Source organism: Buceros rhinoceros, unplaced genomic scaffold (assembly GCF_000710305.1).
Source record: "Buceros rhinoceros silvestris isolate BGI_N320 unplaced genomic scaffold, ASM71030v1 scaffold8104, whole genome shotgun sequence".
In the NCBI taxonomy this organism is placed as follows: Eukaryota; Metazoa; Chordata; class Aves; order Bucerotiformes; family Bucerotidae; genus Buceros; species Buceros rhinoceros.
Window position 1 is genome coordinate 1 of NW_010408861.1, and position 14380 is coordinate 14380.

The 14380-nt window shown below is 40.8% G+C and overlaps 1 protein-coding gene across 1 annotated transcript in view; it reads left to right on the forward strand.

Moving 5' to 3' along the window:
- Positions 1-959: 959 nt before the first annotated feature.
- SORCS1 (sortilin-related VPS10 domain containing receptor 1) overlaps positions 960-14380 on the forward strand; it is a 58942-nt gene continuing 45521 nt past the window's right edge. Inside the window, exons 1-7 of the mRNA XM_010135027.1 lie at positions 960-1100; positions 7699-7801; positions 8253-8329; positions 9556-9647; positions 10662-10769; positions 11746-11863; positions 13630-13760. Of these exons, the coding sequence (XP_010133329.1) occupies positions 972-1100; positions 7699-7801; positions 8253-8329; positions 9556-9647; positions 10662-10769; positions 11746-11863; positions 13630-13760 (758 nt within the window). The 5' untranslated portion in view covers positions 960-971. The remainder of the gene's footprint in view (positions 1101-7698; positions 7802-8252; positions 8330-9555; positions 9648-10661; positions 10770-11745; positions 11864-13629; positions 13761-14380) is intronic.

A 14380-nucleotide genomic window follows, 5' to 3' on the forward strand; every position in this document is an offset into this window, starting at 1 on the left:
ACTGATGCTGTGGGCAGACACTGGGAAAGTCTCAGACTGGACTCAGCGGCAGATGAGGACTGGATTCAGGAATACATGAGCTAAGATCGAAGGCATAAAGACAGAGTTCTCCTCAGACACCGGCCATTGAAGGAGATAGATTGACCCTCGTGGTCCCTCCACTTTATACCCAATATGATGTATGTGGAATGGAACACTTTGTTGGTCAGTATAGGGTCACCTGTCCTGTCCGCTCCTCCCCACAGGTGCAGCCTCCTCTTACTGCACCCCCACCGCGGCACACAGGATTTAGCAGTGACCTTGGTCTGCACAGGAACAAGTATCAGCAAGAATCTTTCTGCATCCCAGTCCCTGGCAGTAACTGTAAACATCAAGTTTTGTCACTTCTCCAAGCAGACACTTTCTGCAAAAATGTGCCATTACCTTCAGAAAGTGCAGTTAGTTAGAAGAGACTGAGCTGAAAAGTGAAATTGCTGAACAGAATTAGTTCTGTGCTAACTCAAACCAGGATCATTTTCTACGTGCTACTCTACATGAGATAAGAACTATTGATATGTTGTTGATAATTCAATCATGCCTGAGAAATATTCTCACAATTCTACTTTCCAGATAAAGCTGCAGATGAAAGCATCAGATAAAAATTAGTTCTGTGCTAACTCAAACCAGGACAGGTTGTCAGTTTACAGATAATGCTATTGAAATCTTACCATGTTCCCATAATGATTCTGAGGTGTCTTTCTTTTCTGTTTGTCACCTTTCCACCTGTGATGATCTTATCTTGTCCCCAGCACGTGAATTTGCCTTCCTTTGATGCTTCTTGGCAATTCTTGCCCTGACATCTACCACACTGACACAGCCGCCAGATCCCTGTTGGGTTTAACAGGGCAAGAGAGACACATGTACAGAATCTTCATTGACTTGATCTATTTTTCAGCCATGTCAATTTTTCCTAGGTAGCAGGGATAAAGGGAATGTTCTTGGCTAACAAGAAGATTGACAACCAAGTGAAAACTTTCATCACCTACAATAAGGGGAGAGACTGGAGTTTGTTGCAGGCACCAGAGACTGATCTGAGAGGAAACCCTGTTCACTGTGTCCTAGTAAGTACTTGGGTGGGAATTTGGGGGGTGGTAACGTTCCAGAACAATCTTTTTCTACCAGGTAATACAGGAAAGAGAGGGCAGCCCCTCTCTCCACGTGGTGTAATCTTGTGGAGGGAATACTGCATATTCCTGTGGTAATACTGTAGTGCACTACATCAAGCTTGGGCTGGCAGGTGGGATTGCCAGAGCTGGCATTCTAATTTAGCTTAATTTAATTTATGGAACAAAAGGAAACGTTGTAGATCAGGTTCCTTCTGCACAACTGATGGTCTCCCCTTAAACAGCAGGTGAAGCTGGACGCCGTTTCTGTGCAATTGATTCTCTGGACACTAGATGGAAGGAGTGAGCTATCGTAGCTCAGGAACGTGCGGGGACCTAATAGGTTGAGACAGGCTCAGAGGAAAGCAGAGCTTTGATTTCTTTCAGGCCATTCTGTTGGCAGTATTAATATTTGTCATTTTCTCTTTGAGCTCAGAAGTTAGAATCGACACATTCGTCCAGATATATGTATAGCTATGTGTTGGGTGTCTCTGTACTTATTGATACAGATTCACATGCAGGTAAGTCTTTAATCATCATTATAGGCAAGCAGTTTCCAAGAGCGAAAGAGAAATAGAAGTGATGTGAATAGAACTGGAGATCTCTGTCAAATTAGAAAGCTTAGACTAATCTCAACATATTTTCCAGCCAATATAATCTATATACAGTAATGAAATAATACTCAGAACCCCAGTCTTTGGGATTCTCAACAGCCTTTATATTACATAAGTTCTAACATGGTTCCAGGAAGAACCAGGGGCACTCTTTGGACTGCTCTTCCTCCTGCTGTCCTGTAACTGCATGTTGCTTTCTACAAGATGGGGGGAAAAAGAAAAAGATGTTTTTTCTTGTTTTCTCATTTTGACGCTGTAAGTTTATTAGAATCTGAGTAAGCATTGTGGTAAGCAGTGAAAGCTACACTAATCTCTTAACTGAACTCCATGCACTATTGCAAGAACAGAGGATAAATAACTTGATATTTGAAGATGGATTTTTTTATTGAGCCAAAATACAAGCCTTTTACTTTCTGTCCAGTTTGGAAAAAATAAATAGGAAGGACTGGGAGTCAAACAGAAGAATTATTTCAGAGCATAGCTGAATTTGTTTGGGTTTGTTTTCTTCTTCCAAGTTTTAAAAAAGTGTAACTTAGGGCATTTTTAAATTAAATCTTTCTGTGAGATGAAAACTGAAAAGATGACATTCAGAAAACTTTGCAGACATAAAACAATTGGATTTTTTTGAAGGGCCTATATGTAGGAGCCTTTGTGTTTCAAATAGATTGTAATCTCGGTTTAACTCAAGTGAACCCATTTGGTAAAAATTAAACACCTTGACTTTTTCAAATCATGACCAATTTTATCAGAAACCCAAGATTTTTATTATATGATATGATAGTGTAATTTTTTTAGGGGGCTGGCAAGGCAGAAGAAATAAAAACTGTGCAGCCAAGTAAAATAATCAAAGTAAACTTTATTCTTTTCCCGTAAGTTTGACATTTGAGTTCTGAGAAAAGGTCTCTCTTGGTATTGCTGTGCACTGATCAAGAGAGATCTGACTTGCCATTGTGGTTTTAAATGAGCCAGAGGTATTGCTCTGTGGGGTCCTTATGGAACAGTCGTTTGGCAGAACCATGTATTTTATAGACAAGGGTATGCTGTCACTGTAGTTATCTGGGAAATAGTGGAAGGGGTCATATGACTGTGTATAAAGCAGGACTGGGTGGTTCTTCTGGAGACAGAGGATTATGGCTCCCTTAAGCCTTCCCATCCATACTTTATCTGTTACTATACTCATGGGCACCTGAAAACACAATTCGTTTCATTTAAAATTAGTCCTGATATGCCTGGACAAGCTGGAATTCCCTTGAGAGTGGTAAAATTGAACAAGCAAAGCAAGGGCTCATGAGCAGGGGCAGAATTGTGGACACTTAGAGGGACACTGTGAGAACTGACCCACTCTGCACAAACCACAATTTAAACACTTTTTTATTTTGCTCTCTATGCAACCATGTACTTGCTCAGAGAACTGGTTCCACCGGTGCAAGCTCAGCATAGGCTTGACATCCTGTTTGCACTGGAAAGCAACTCTTCTTAAATGCTTTGTGACTTGGGCTGGGGTAGGCATCTCAGATCTGTGGGCTTCTGTAGAAGTTGGTCAATGATTTCAGGGTGGTAAGAGACAAATCCTCAATGGACTTAAACCATGTAGCTCAGTCTTCGATCTTCCAGAAGGAGAATGGAAATGAGCTTAGTCTGCCCTTCTCTGTGATAAGGCCAGAGGAATGTTGAGCCATGTTTTTTTCCTCTTCTCTTAACACCAGGTAAAACAGGCTAGAGGACTCTTTCATTGTTTGAGTACTTGTTCATGCTTAGGTTGTCACAACCTAGTGGAATGGTAAAGCAGGGGTCATCAGCTGAGCATACAGGGTCTCAGGAGGTCAACTTGAAAATTTGCAAGAAAGCAAATAGATGAAATCTGAACTGAACTGATTTGTTAGGTCTTTACAGGAATGGTCAATCTGCCTGCAAGAGAAAGGGAGGATAGCAGTACAGAAAATGCACCAAACCCACATAGTAAAATAATAATAATCCTTCAAGAGAAAGACACGCTGTTTGAAAATCTGATTTGAGGTTCACACTTAACGGTAGGAAGGCAGAATCTGGAATGCAAGAATTCAAGAAATAGCCAAGAGACCACAGAAGCCAGGAGTAGTAGAGAAATTTTCGAAGCCAAGGCACTGGAAATGTATATGCCTGGAACTAAGTCAGGGATCCATAAGGGCCTCTTGCTGAGGGAAAACATGGAGAAAAGGAATTGTTCCCTCCTCTGAGGCAATTCAGTTCCTTGTCAGTGTGACATAGCTGTAGTATTTAAACAGTCTACAAACTCCACTCACCTCATTAGCTACGCTCTGTCTACCCCTCTATCACCAGAAGTTTTACCTCCTTACATGAGTAACATCTTTCTTCCTATTACTGTTCTTGGCATGACCCTGCTTGTCCTTATGGCATAGCTAAGTGAATTCTTTAGTCCATCATACACCTATAGTAGCTCCCATCTTTACTCCATGGCAGATACTAATGCTTTCATACTGCTGGTTTTCAGCAATAGCTCGGGACACAGCAGTGCTGTACGTTCCAGCCTGCTGGCAGAATGCGATCTGCCCTTTCCCAGAGTGACAGGACAGTCCTCAGCCTGCTAGTGCAGTGCTGTGTCCTCTGCGCATCTAGTCTTTAAATGTAAACCAAGGGAGGGATAATGCAGAAATAAGTACATAGCAGCTAACTTGGCAGCTGAGGCGGTTAAGAGGAAATCTGTTTGGAACACAAGGCGAGCCAGACAGAACCAGTCCTCTAGTGACAGTGTGCTTGAGGTGCTTTTTTTCAAAGCAACTCAAAGAATTTCTTTGCGCTTTCTGTGAGATGGCTCTGAATAATTAGGATGGAGGAAATTCTGTCTAATCCCAATGTTTTAGTTTTTCATGTTTATGCCACTTGTTTTCTGAGGTAAATACGTTTTATCTTCATGAAATATATGCCAAGGTGTTATATCCCAAAGTTGTTAGTTTTGTTTGATACTTATCTTGTGCTGTCAAATGGTTAACTGAGGAGTAATTCTATCTTGCAAGTTATGGTCATCTGTCTGGGACAGGTAATCGGTTAGCTTTCAAGAATGGTCTTGTAGTTAAAACAGAGGGCCAAATCTCAGGAGAATCTTGGTTCAGTTTTTAGGCCTATCTCAAATTTCTTTGGGCAAGTCATTTCTTTTCTCTGTGCCTCTCTTCCCCAGACATCTGTTTGTACCCTCCCACATTTTGTTTGCCTTGTCTATATGGATTATAAGGCTTTCAGGATAAAGATCCATTTCTCATGAGGGGAGGCATTCATGCCATCTGCTACAGAATAATTTAAGCATCGAAGTGAGGTGTTTTGAATATATCTCCTGGAAGTATTTCTCTCTCTTCATTGCTTCTTGTTATTGCAAGTGAGGAAATACTGCAACTACCCCTAGTTTTGTGAATGGTGTCTAGCACCATCCTTACCCACTCCTGATCAGTCACTAAGAGCTGTTTTGTATGTGTCATGCCACTGGAGATGGTTCATGAGGGCTTGCAGAACGTCCAAGAAGTGGGTTTGTAGGTATTTATGGGCAATTTTACTAAGGACTGGTGAGCCTTGTGAGAGCAGAGCATAAAAGTGCTGGAGTGAAAATATTAGGAAGCAAGAAATGAACTCCAGAGTGATTGTAAGAATATGGCAATCAGCAAAGCAATGGGCTATGTCTCTCATGCTCTAGGTTCTAGCTAGGCTGTAAAATCTCCATGGCAGTTGTTGTCTTTCCCTCAGTGTCTGTGCATCAGCTAGCACACCTGGGTAGTAGGCAATGACATGGAAACCCAAAATTGGTGATTCCGATGATAGTAGCGATTTCACTAACCTGTTGGTAGCAATAAGTATAGAAACAGTTGGTGGAAAACAAAGCTGAGGTGTCTGTGTTTGAGTTAAGCTGTGGAAGGTGAAGGAGGAACGCAAAGGGACAACAGTATGATGGAACACAAATCAGTCTGCAAAAATATCCATCAGTGAACTATATAAGGATACGGATAAAGAAGGTGTACATCAGGGATGGAGAAGAGAGTGCTGCCAGAGTAAGGATGTGAGATGGCCATGGGCAGTAACGTCAGGTGTTTGGCTAAAGTAGTTTTTACACCATACCGAATTGTCATCAGAGACTGTAAGCATTAACTGCACTCCCACCAATAAGTTATCATGCCACTAAAAAAACCCCATCTCTCTGCTTAGACAGTTGACCTGACTTTTAATATTTGAGCTATATATATCATTTTTGCGTACTGTATCAATGAAATGAGACAATTTTAAAAGAAAACCTCTGATAGCACAAAGATTTGAGTGTGAGGTCTAATCTCTGTCAGAGTGGGGAATTGGCTGAGTGGCTGCTATTAGCTAATGTCTTCAAAATGCTGAAGTGGGCTTGGAGTATGTTACTTTTAAAAATATGTTCTGTATTTAGGCTTTTCACAACATATAAAAATGTAAAAGGAAAGAATTCATGCTCTTGCGATGTCTTTTCAATTCCTGCATGCATGTCAGCTCAATTTTGTTTCTACTCCCTCCGTTCACCCCAGGCTGCTCCAGCGGCTGCCCTCGCAAAGCTGTCAGTTAAAGTTAGGCTGCCAAGTACATTCCACTTGGCAGGTTGTGTTCCCTTATGCACAACCCGTGTCCCCTTTTGCTGTCTCACGTAAGTGAGAGCTTCCATCCCTCCACACCATCCTCATTTGCCTTTGCCAAAAAAACACTGCCATTCTCTGCAAAGGGATTTTCAAAGTCATAGACACCTACTTTGTGATGTGATGAATCAGTGGTCTCGCTCCAGTGACTTATGGGGCTAGGTCTGCTGCAGAGGAAGACTACAAAGCTTTTGGGAGTTGCAGACCTAGCCTTTAGTGAGCTGACATTAGACAGAAAGACCTGCATCCTTAGAGCGTGAAGCTCCTTATGCATAGCCTTCCCTGCTCATCTTACAGAGCTGTGCAAGCTGAAGTGTGGGCTTCACTATATTTATGTTCACGTGTGATGTCCTCCTTGACTGGGTCAGTTTGCTTCAGGCTTTCTTGCCGCTGTTTTTCCGTCTCCCTTCCCTTAGCATGTTTCATAAAGGGCTTTTTGTGAAGTTTGGAAGAAAAAAAATACTGAATATAAAAGCCAAGAGAAGGCAAAAATTACCAGAAATTTCCAGAAATTATCACACTATAGATTTGGAGGGAATTGTAATGACAGCTTTGGAAATCTGCCTGTCTGTATTACCTTCTTGCTCAGCTGATTTATTCTGAATTGTTCCTGTCTTATCTGAGTACCTGACACATAAAATCAGTAACAAATAGGTGAGGTTTCCATGGATGTATTTGCACTGAATCTCAAAGGTCACATCCAGATGGGGTGAAGAAGCATCGTTTTAAGAAACTTTTAAACTAACACTTTCCAGTCCTGGTATTTCTTAGTGCAGTACAGAACAGAGTCATGTGTCAAAACAGTCGGAGTCAAGAAATGGTATGACACTGTCTGAATTAATTTATTTCTCATGACTTATCAGTGGTGACTCAGCACCACACTGATAGGGTTAAATTGCTTGTTACATGTGATAGCTTGGGCACTGCTGCTCTGAGAGGCGCTTCATCATATCTGCAGCCTTGCTTGCTTCTCAAGAGAGCTAGGAGCTGGGAGAGCTAGGTAGTCCTTGCCATTATCTGCCCTTGCAAGCCTGGTTGCCTTCTTTGTGAGTACAGCCTCAAAGATCTTGTCCTTGTGAGAGGGTTTCAGCCTAGTGAATCAGTTTCCCAGTGGGAATGGGTTGTGTCAGAAAATTATAGCAAAGCTCTTGCAACAGAACCAGGACAGTGTCTTTCTAAGGGTGGCTGAATCCAGCAGTTAGAAAGTAATACAGAAAGACGCTGTGTATTTCTAGACCTGTAGAAACAGGAGCATGCTTTTCATGTTGTGTCTGCTTTTTACTTTTATTTCCCCTTTCTCCATAGCCCTATTGCTCCCTTCATCTCCACCTGAAGGTCTCAGAGAATCCCTATACCTCAGGAAACATTGCCAGCCGAGACACTGCCCCCAGTATTATTGTAGCTTCAGGTATGAAACGTTTAAAGATTGCCTGTGTATGATGTGCAAACACTGACAAAATCTCAAGTTTGTGATGGGTGTGGTGAGTGTCTTGTGGGGTGTCACACAAGGGAAGGAAGGCAGGCTATGAAATGGAAGACCTTATGGACCTTCAACTGTCGTATTTTTTAATGGAAACTAGCCTTCAAGACAGAGATCCCTTCTTGTCTTCTACTCCCATCAATGTAAGATTCAAATCAGGGCATTTCCTTAGCATATGGAGGTGTATAGAGCTGTATGAATTGTCTTTTGTATATATTTTCCTCAAACTGATGGCCCTTCCCCTTCGCTGTTCCCTTCCCTGTCCCCTTCCCCTCCCTTGAAATTCTATAATTGCAGAAGATAGGTACATTTACTTTCCTGATTTCCGAATTGTACTGTTTATTAAGTGTTGCATCACTAATCAATGCTTATCTTACAGGTAATATAGGCACTGAACTATCAGACAGTGACATCAGCATGTTTGTTACTTCTGATGCTGGCAACACTTGGAGGCAGGTAAATGACACAGAATCACAAGTTTAAATAGTAATCATAAGAAATTGTCACAAGAATAGATTTAAACTGTCAGTTTTTTTGTTTCTTGTGGCTCAGTAGCTTTTCTCAAGTCTTTACAAAAGGGTAAACTCCTCTTCCTTTCTGAGAGACAGAGCTGCTCAAAGAAAAAGACTGAATAGGTTGCTAGACTTCATGTAACAGAAAATTATTTTTATAACTCTACTCAGAGTTTGATTTCAGTTTGACCCTGTAGCAAAGAGATTAAATATGCATACCGAGGGGAGAGAATGTGTTTCCTTCTGCTGTTGTACATCCCTTGTACTGATGAAACCCTCCATTCATGATTGTACTTTCCCGACAATCAGCAGTTGCACTGTTCTGCTTTCCCTCACTCGCTGTGGGACTTATTTCTCTAAGCTGAGTTGTCCAAAGTTCAGTGTTCATATAAACAGATTATTTTGCCATTCTCTAAAACTAATAGAGAAAAAGACAGAATTCAGTTTGTCTGGTTGCAAAGCTACCTACCTTGCCTTTAATTGTGGAAAGAGACTGGATGATGAAGTTAAATCAAGTTCCTAATATTTAGTGGAATCACACCCGTTAAAAAAAAAGCATTGCTAACTTTTAATATGTTTCTCATCAGAACAGGAAGTTTTATTGTTCTTGTTTTCTGGATGGGTTATAAAGTCACGGAGAGAAAGAGTGACTTTCCCAGACTGCCAAATGCTGCTAGATAAACTGGAGAGCAGGTGTTTGCAGAAAGCCAATACAAAAAAGACAGAGGAAAAGAAAATCTTTTAAAATATTTGATATTCCAAGAATCTAATTATTTTACAATGTTTGACCAGCCCTCGTTTTTCTGTCTGCATCACTGATGTGTGGTAGGGTCGGATACGTGCAAATGCATGAAGTTCTTCTTTAATCAAAAATCTGTCATTGAAAGGGAGCAAATTGTTGAACCTTGCAAAAATTCATGTTTCTGACTTTCTGTCAAGCAGAGGCAGAATGGATTTTCAAATGACTGTGAAAAAAAAAACCCAAAAAACCCAAAAAATAAAAAGCAAACCGCAGGAACTGTCTCTAAACAGAATGTCTTCCTCTACCCATAATATCCTTAGCACATATCTGTCTCGGTCATGATCATGCTCAAAGAACTGTGATGTATTTTTGATACTAAGGAAAATAGATTTAAATATGTTGGGGGTTTGGGTTTTTTTTTCCCCCAGATCTTTGAGGAAGAGCACAGTGTCCTATACCTGGATCAAGGTGGAGTACTTGTCGCCATAAAACACACGTCTCTGCCTATCAGACATCTCTGGTAATTACTCGGTCTGTGCTAAATGTCTGCTGCCCCTTTTTTCAGATGCCAGAAAGTAGGGAGTTAGGCTGCATCCAAGGTCTTCTGTAGCTGTGATCTAGAAAATATCAGTTAAGATACTGACAAACATTAACTTGGATAAAGCTAAAAAATCCTGGCAATTCCACTTTACATAGTTTCAGCTTGGCTGGATGTGAGATATCATCAATGTAATTCCACAACTTTCCTGGCTTACCACAACTTGCCTTCTTGAGTTTGGTTATTTATGTAATACACACCTAGATTATGGTTTTGTCTCTTAGTAAGTTACCAAAGGACTCTTTATTTTCAAAATTGTTGATGAACTTGTCTTCTATGTGTCAGTCAGTTCATAGAAGCCAGAATTTTGTTGAACAGATTTGGGGTTATACAGCCAATAAGGCAAAGGTGTCCCCACTAGTTAGCAGTCTTGAGTTTGTGTGGCAGGTAGAACACAGTTTTCTGCTGGTTTGCGTCATTTACTTCCACTACAATCAGTGTCATATCAATACCTGAAACACATAGGCCCAAGACTTAAGAAGTGATGAGTGGTACCAAGCTTTACCCTAGACCCATCTCAGGGAAGACTGCTGGTCAGAAGAGGCAAAGCTTTTGTGCTCCAGCAATCTGACCTCCTTAAAATTTCTTACATTGGAGACCCAAAAATAAGGTGCTTAAAATCACCTTTTTTTTTTTTTTTTAATCCTATCCCTAGGCTACATTTTGCCCTCAAAACATCAGTCTCTAACATAACTTTGTTAGTTTTTACCACTTAAGTATTGACCATGGGTTAGTGGTATGATGCCAAACAAGTTTGATCAATGCTCTGGTTTATGATGCTTCCCCAAAAAGTAGTTCTTTAAAGGACTAAAAATGCAGTATCCAAGGTCAGAAGCTGCTTCCAACTTCTCCATAGGAGCTGTAGTGGACTAGAGAGCCTCCTCAAGTAAAGCAGGAGGAAAGTAGGAAAGACACTAATTCTTCTTTCTCCACTAGGTTAAGTTTTGATGAAGGAAGATCATGGAGCAAATACAGTTTCACATCCCTCCCTCTGTTTGTAGATGGAGTTTTAGGGGAACCTGGAGAAGAAACTCTCATCATGACGTAAGTGAGCATGCCATCGTGCTACTGCTGATGGGAACTGCACCATAAATATCTTATGAGGGTTGCTGGTATCATAATAGTATTTCTGGTTGGGAACCAAACCAAGTATTATCTGAGGCCAGGAGTACACAGTCTTCTGTTGGTTAATCATCAATGTTTATTTGTGATAGTGAGGGGATGACAACAGGGTTCCTTGCAACCTGCAAAACATTATCACTTAGCTTATCAGCATGAAACCTGTCTCCTCAAATTGAATGTGTTTTAAAGCAGAATTATCCTTGACAGATGAATATTTGAAAGAAAAATGATGGGGTATTTTTATAACTCTTTTTTTGCTGCTACATAATTTTTTTTCTAACTGAGACACAGAAAAATGGAGACATTCTTTTGTAAAAATGAAGGACAAAATGCTGCCTGGAGCCTGACTCATAAAAAATTATGATTAATTTCAATGTGGTATGCTGAATTCGGCATGGTGCATAAATCTGGATTCACCCTGCCAGAAACCGTGACATTTTACCTGAGATAAGATTTGCAAAAACAGAAGGAAAATTCAGTTTCTGTCTGTAAAAAATGGACTGACTTGTAAAAAACAGAATGCGTGACTTGGAAACTAACCTGAGTAATAGAGATGCATGAAGAATGTTCCCTTCACGTTCTGATTTTAATCTGGGTGGGAGAGATTCCCAAAGTTTATAACTGAGATATCAAACTCCTGTAGGTCTAACTGTGTCCAGCCCCACATTAAGTCTTCTCTCTCCTCATTTTGGGCAATGACCTAAGTGGGAGGATCTTGATCCACAGAATAAAAGCTACGTGCAATTTTTAAGGTTGTAATTAGAAACCTGATCTTCACTTTCACTATGCCAGTCAAGTGAAAACCAATAGGACTGGCATGCTTTACAGATGTACCGTAACTACCAGAGTCCATCTGGTGCTACCTTTTACTGTATGCTCTTTCTGCTGTATTCTGTAGAGTGTTTGGTCATTTCAGCCACCGCTCAGAGTGGCAGCTGGTCAAAGTAGATTACAAGTCCATTTTTGATCGGAGGTGTGCAGAAGAGGACTACAGACCTTGGCAACTCCATAGCCAGGTAAGAAGCAAGTAGGCTGGAATCTGACCTCAAGATTCTAATGATCCTACAGTTAGAGATCAGCGTGATCCAATCTCTTTTCCTGCAGTTTTGTGTATCATATCGTCCCTTACTAGATGGGTCTGTTTTGGGAGTTACATAGGTGTGTTGCCCTCAGGTGCACTCTGTGAACTCTGAAGGATGAACAGCTGCGTTTTGGGTTTCATTCTCCACGCAAGCAAATAGCTAAAATTTATCCGGATTTGAAGAATGGAACAGTAGAAGAAGAGGCCTGAACACCTTTGCTCTTATATCTTGTGTTCCATTTCCTCGTCCTTACTTCCTTTCTCCTCCTCCATCCTTCTGTGACCTCAGAGCCAGTGTCTTAAGATCCTTCTAGTTGCTTTCACAATTTTTTCTCCAAATTCCTGCCCTCTTAGCTTTATTTCTTACTTGCTTGGTTTCTTCCTTGTTCTGTCTCTCTCAGAAGGGGTACTTCTGCTGTGGGAATTGGGCATTTTATTCCCATTTAAGTGGGCCCCCATGCCCTGTCCCTTGCATCCTGGATGCAGCTGCTGCATCACTCCCGGAACCATTGCTTAAATGCCCAGCAAAGTAACATGCTCCACACAGTGCCTCCACCTGCCTTGGGGCACCTTCCCAGCTCTGCCAAATTTGACACAACAGCCAGTGTTATATCAAGTTAGAATAAAATATGGCCCAAATTCTGTGGTTATGTAAACACCACAGGCTCTGATGTCTAAGCCAAAACAACCATTTATATTATCAAATGTTGTCTTTCTGTATAGATCTTGCAGGGCAAGAATTAAATAATGAATATGAAGTATCTTGACTTAGACTAACTGCTCACACAAGGCACAACTCCACATTAAAAATACCAGTTATGACTTAGATCTTTAGGTGTTAAAAACCAGTACAGCTTCCTTGAAATTCGAGGGGGCACAGTATTTTACTCCAGGTGCCATTTGGGCCCTTCTGTTTCATGAGCAAATCAAAGCCATGAAAAGTTTATCTTTCCTATAGTGATTTTAGCAACATAAAAGGTAACAAGTGAGACCCCACTGTATTTTGTTCTTTACGTTCTTGTGCTTGCATAAGCAAAACTGCCAAGGATTTTGCAGTATATCTTTGAGGATGTTGGCTTTGGAGCTTGCAGAACTATATTTAGGAAGGCTGCTGTGGACCCTTGCCTTTTGATTTGCTTTCCATTGAGATTACAAGGCTGAGCTTTGTTCCCTAGATAGAAATATTTATCAGGGTGCTGAATATAGGAGTGAAAGACAAGGAAGTTTTAGCATCCATATAACAAGACAAACCCTGTAAAACCTGAACTCAGAGTCTATGGAAACTATTTACAGATGCACATATTAATATTTTCTACTGAACAAATTTATTGCCAAAGAGATCAGACCAAAAAAATAAACCTGCTCTGTGTCTTGGGTTGCAGAGGGATCAGACTGTGTTTTCAGTTGCTGTGAAATCTAATCTATAAATGAGAAATGGGCCTGGATCAATTGCTCATTGGCTTTGGAAGAAATTCAGAACTGAATCAGATACATAAGAAGCCTCAGATCATTTCTTAATGTGTATTGGAAGAGTTGGTTTAATTTCAGTTAAAGCTTCAGTAGCTTTAATGAGCTCCAGTGTACTGACAGAGCATTTGACTTCCCTTGAGTCACAGCTCCCATTGCACAGGCTTGGAAAAATTGGGTGATGCAAATAGCCTGATGAGTGTCAGAGAAAGATAATTTTGGCTTTGTTTCCAGGGAGAAGCTTGCATCATGGGAGCAAAAAGGATCTACAGGAAGCGCAAGTCAGAGAAGAAATGCATGCAAGGAAAATATGCTGGGGCTATGACCTCGGAGCCATGTGTGTGCACAGAGGCAGACTTTGACTGGTGAGCAATGGGGAGAATAATTGTGTGCTCTCTACCACACCAATGCAGAGCTCACTAGAGAGGTTGTATGCTTGCAGAGAGTAGAAATTAATAAACATGTAAGTGGCCAAATAGCACAGGTATGTCAAAAGAAGGAAAGGTGGGATAGATATCTGTCTGTTATCTGCTAAGGTTCCCCAAAACAGATGCTGAACAGGCCATTTTCCAGGTCACATGTGAGCACTGTATGGCGTTAAGATAAAAGGTCCATTTAGTACATTTAACCTCAGGAATGACCAGGGGTGGCTGTGAAAGTCATACATAAGATATTTATAGTGTGTATAAAAATAAAATAAATTATTCATATGTACACACACACACATACATGCATATATGCGTAAAAGTAAATATATATCTATGCAAAGTAGGCCTTCAGCTTCTGGAAATCAAGTATCTAGGAAATTCCTGGGTCATCTGTTATATCTGGACGATCATGTTTGACATTATCATCATGATTTGGATTTATCTCCTTCTGAAGCCTCTTCTCCTTTGCTGTATGCTATGGGAAATAGAGTCCTTTGGTGAGTTACGAATGTCAGGATAAAATGTTCAACTTCTAGTTTGATTTCACGATTCCTGCT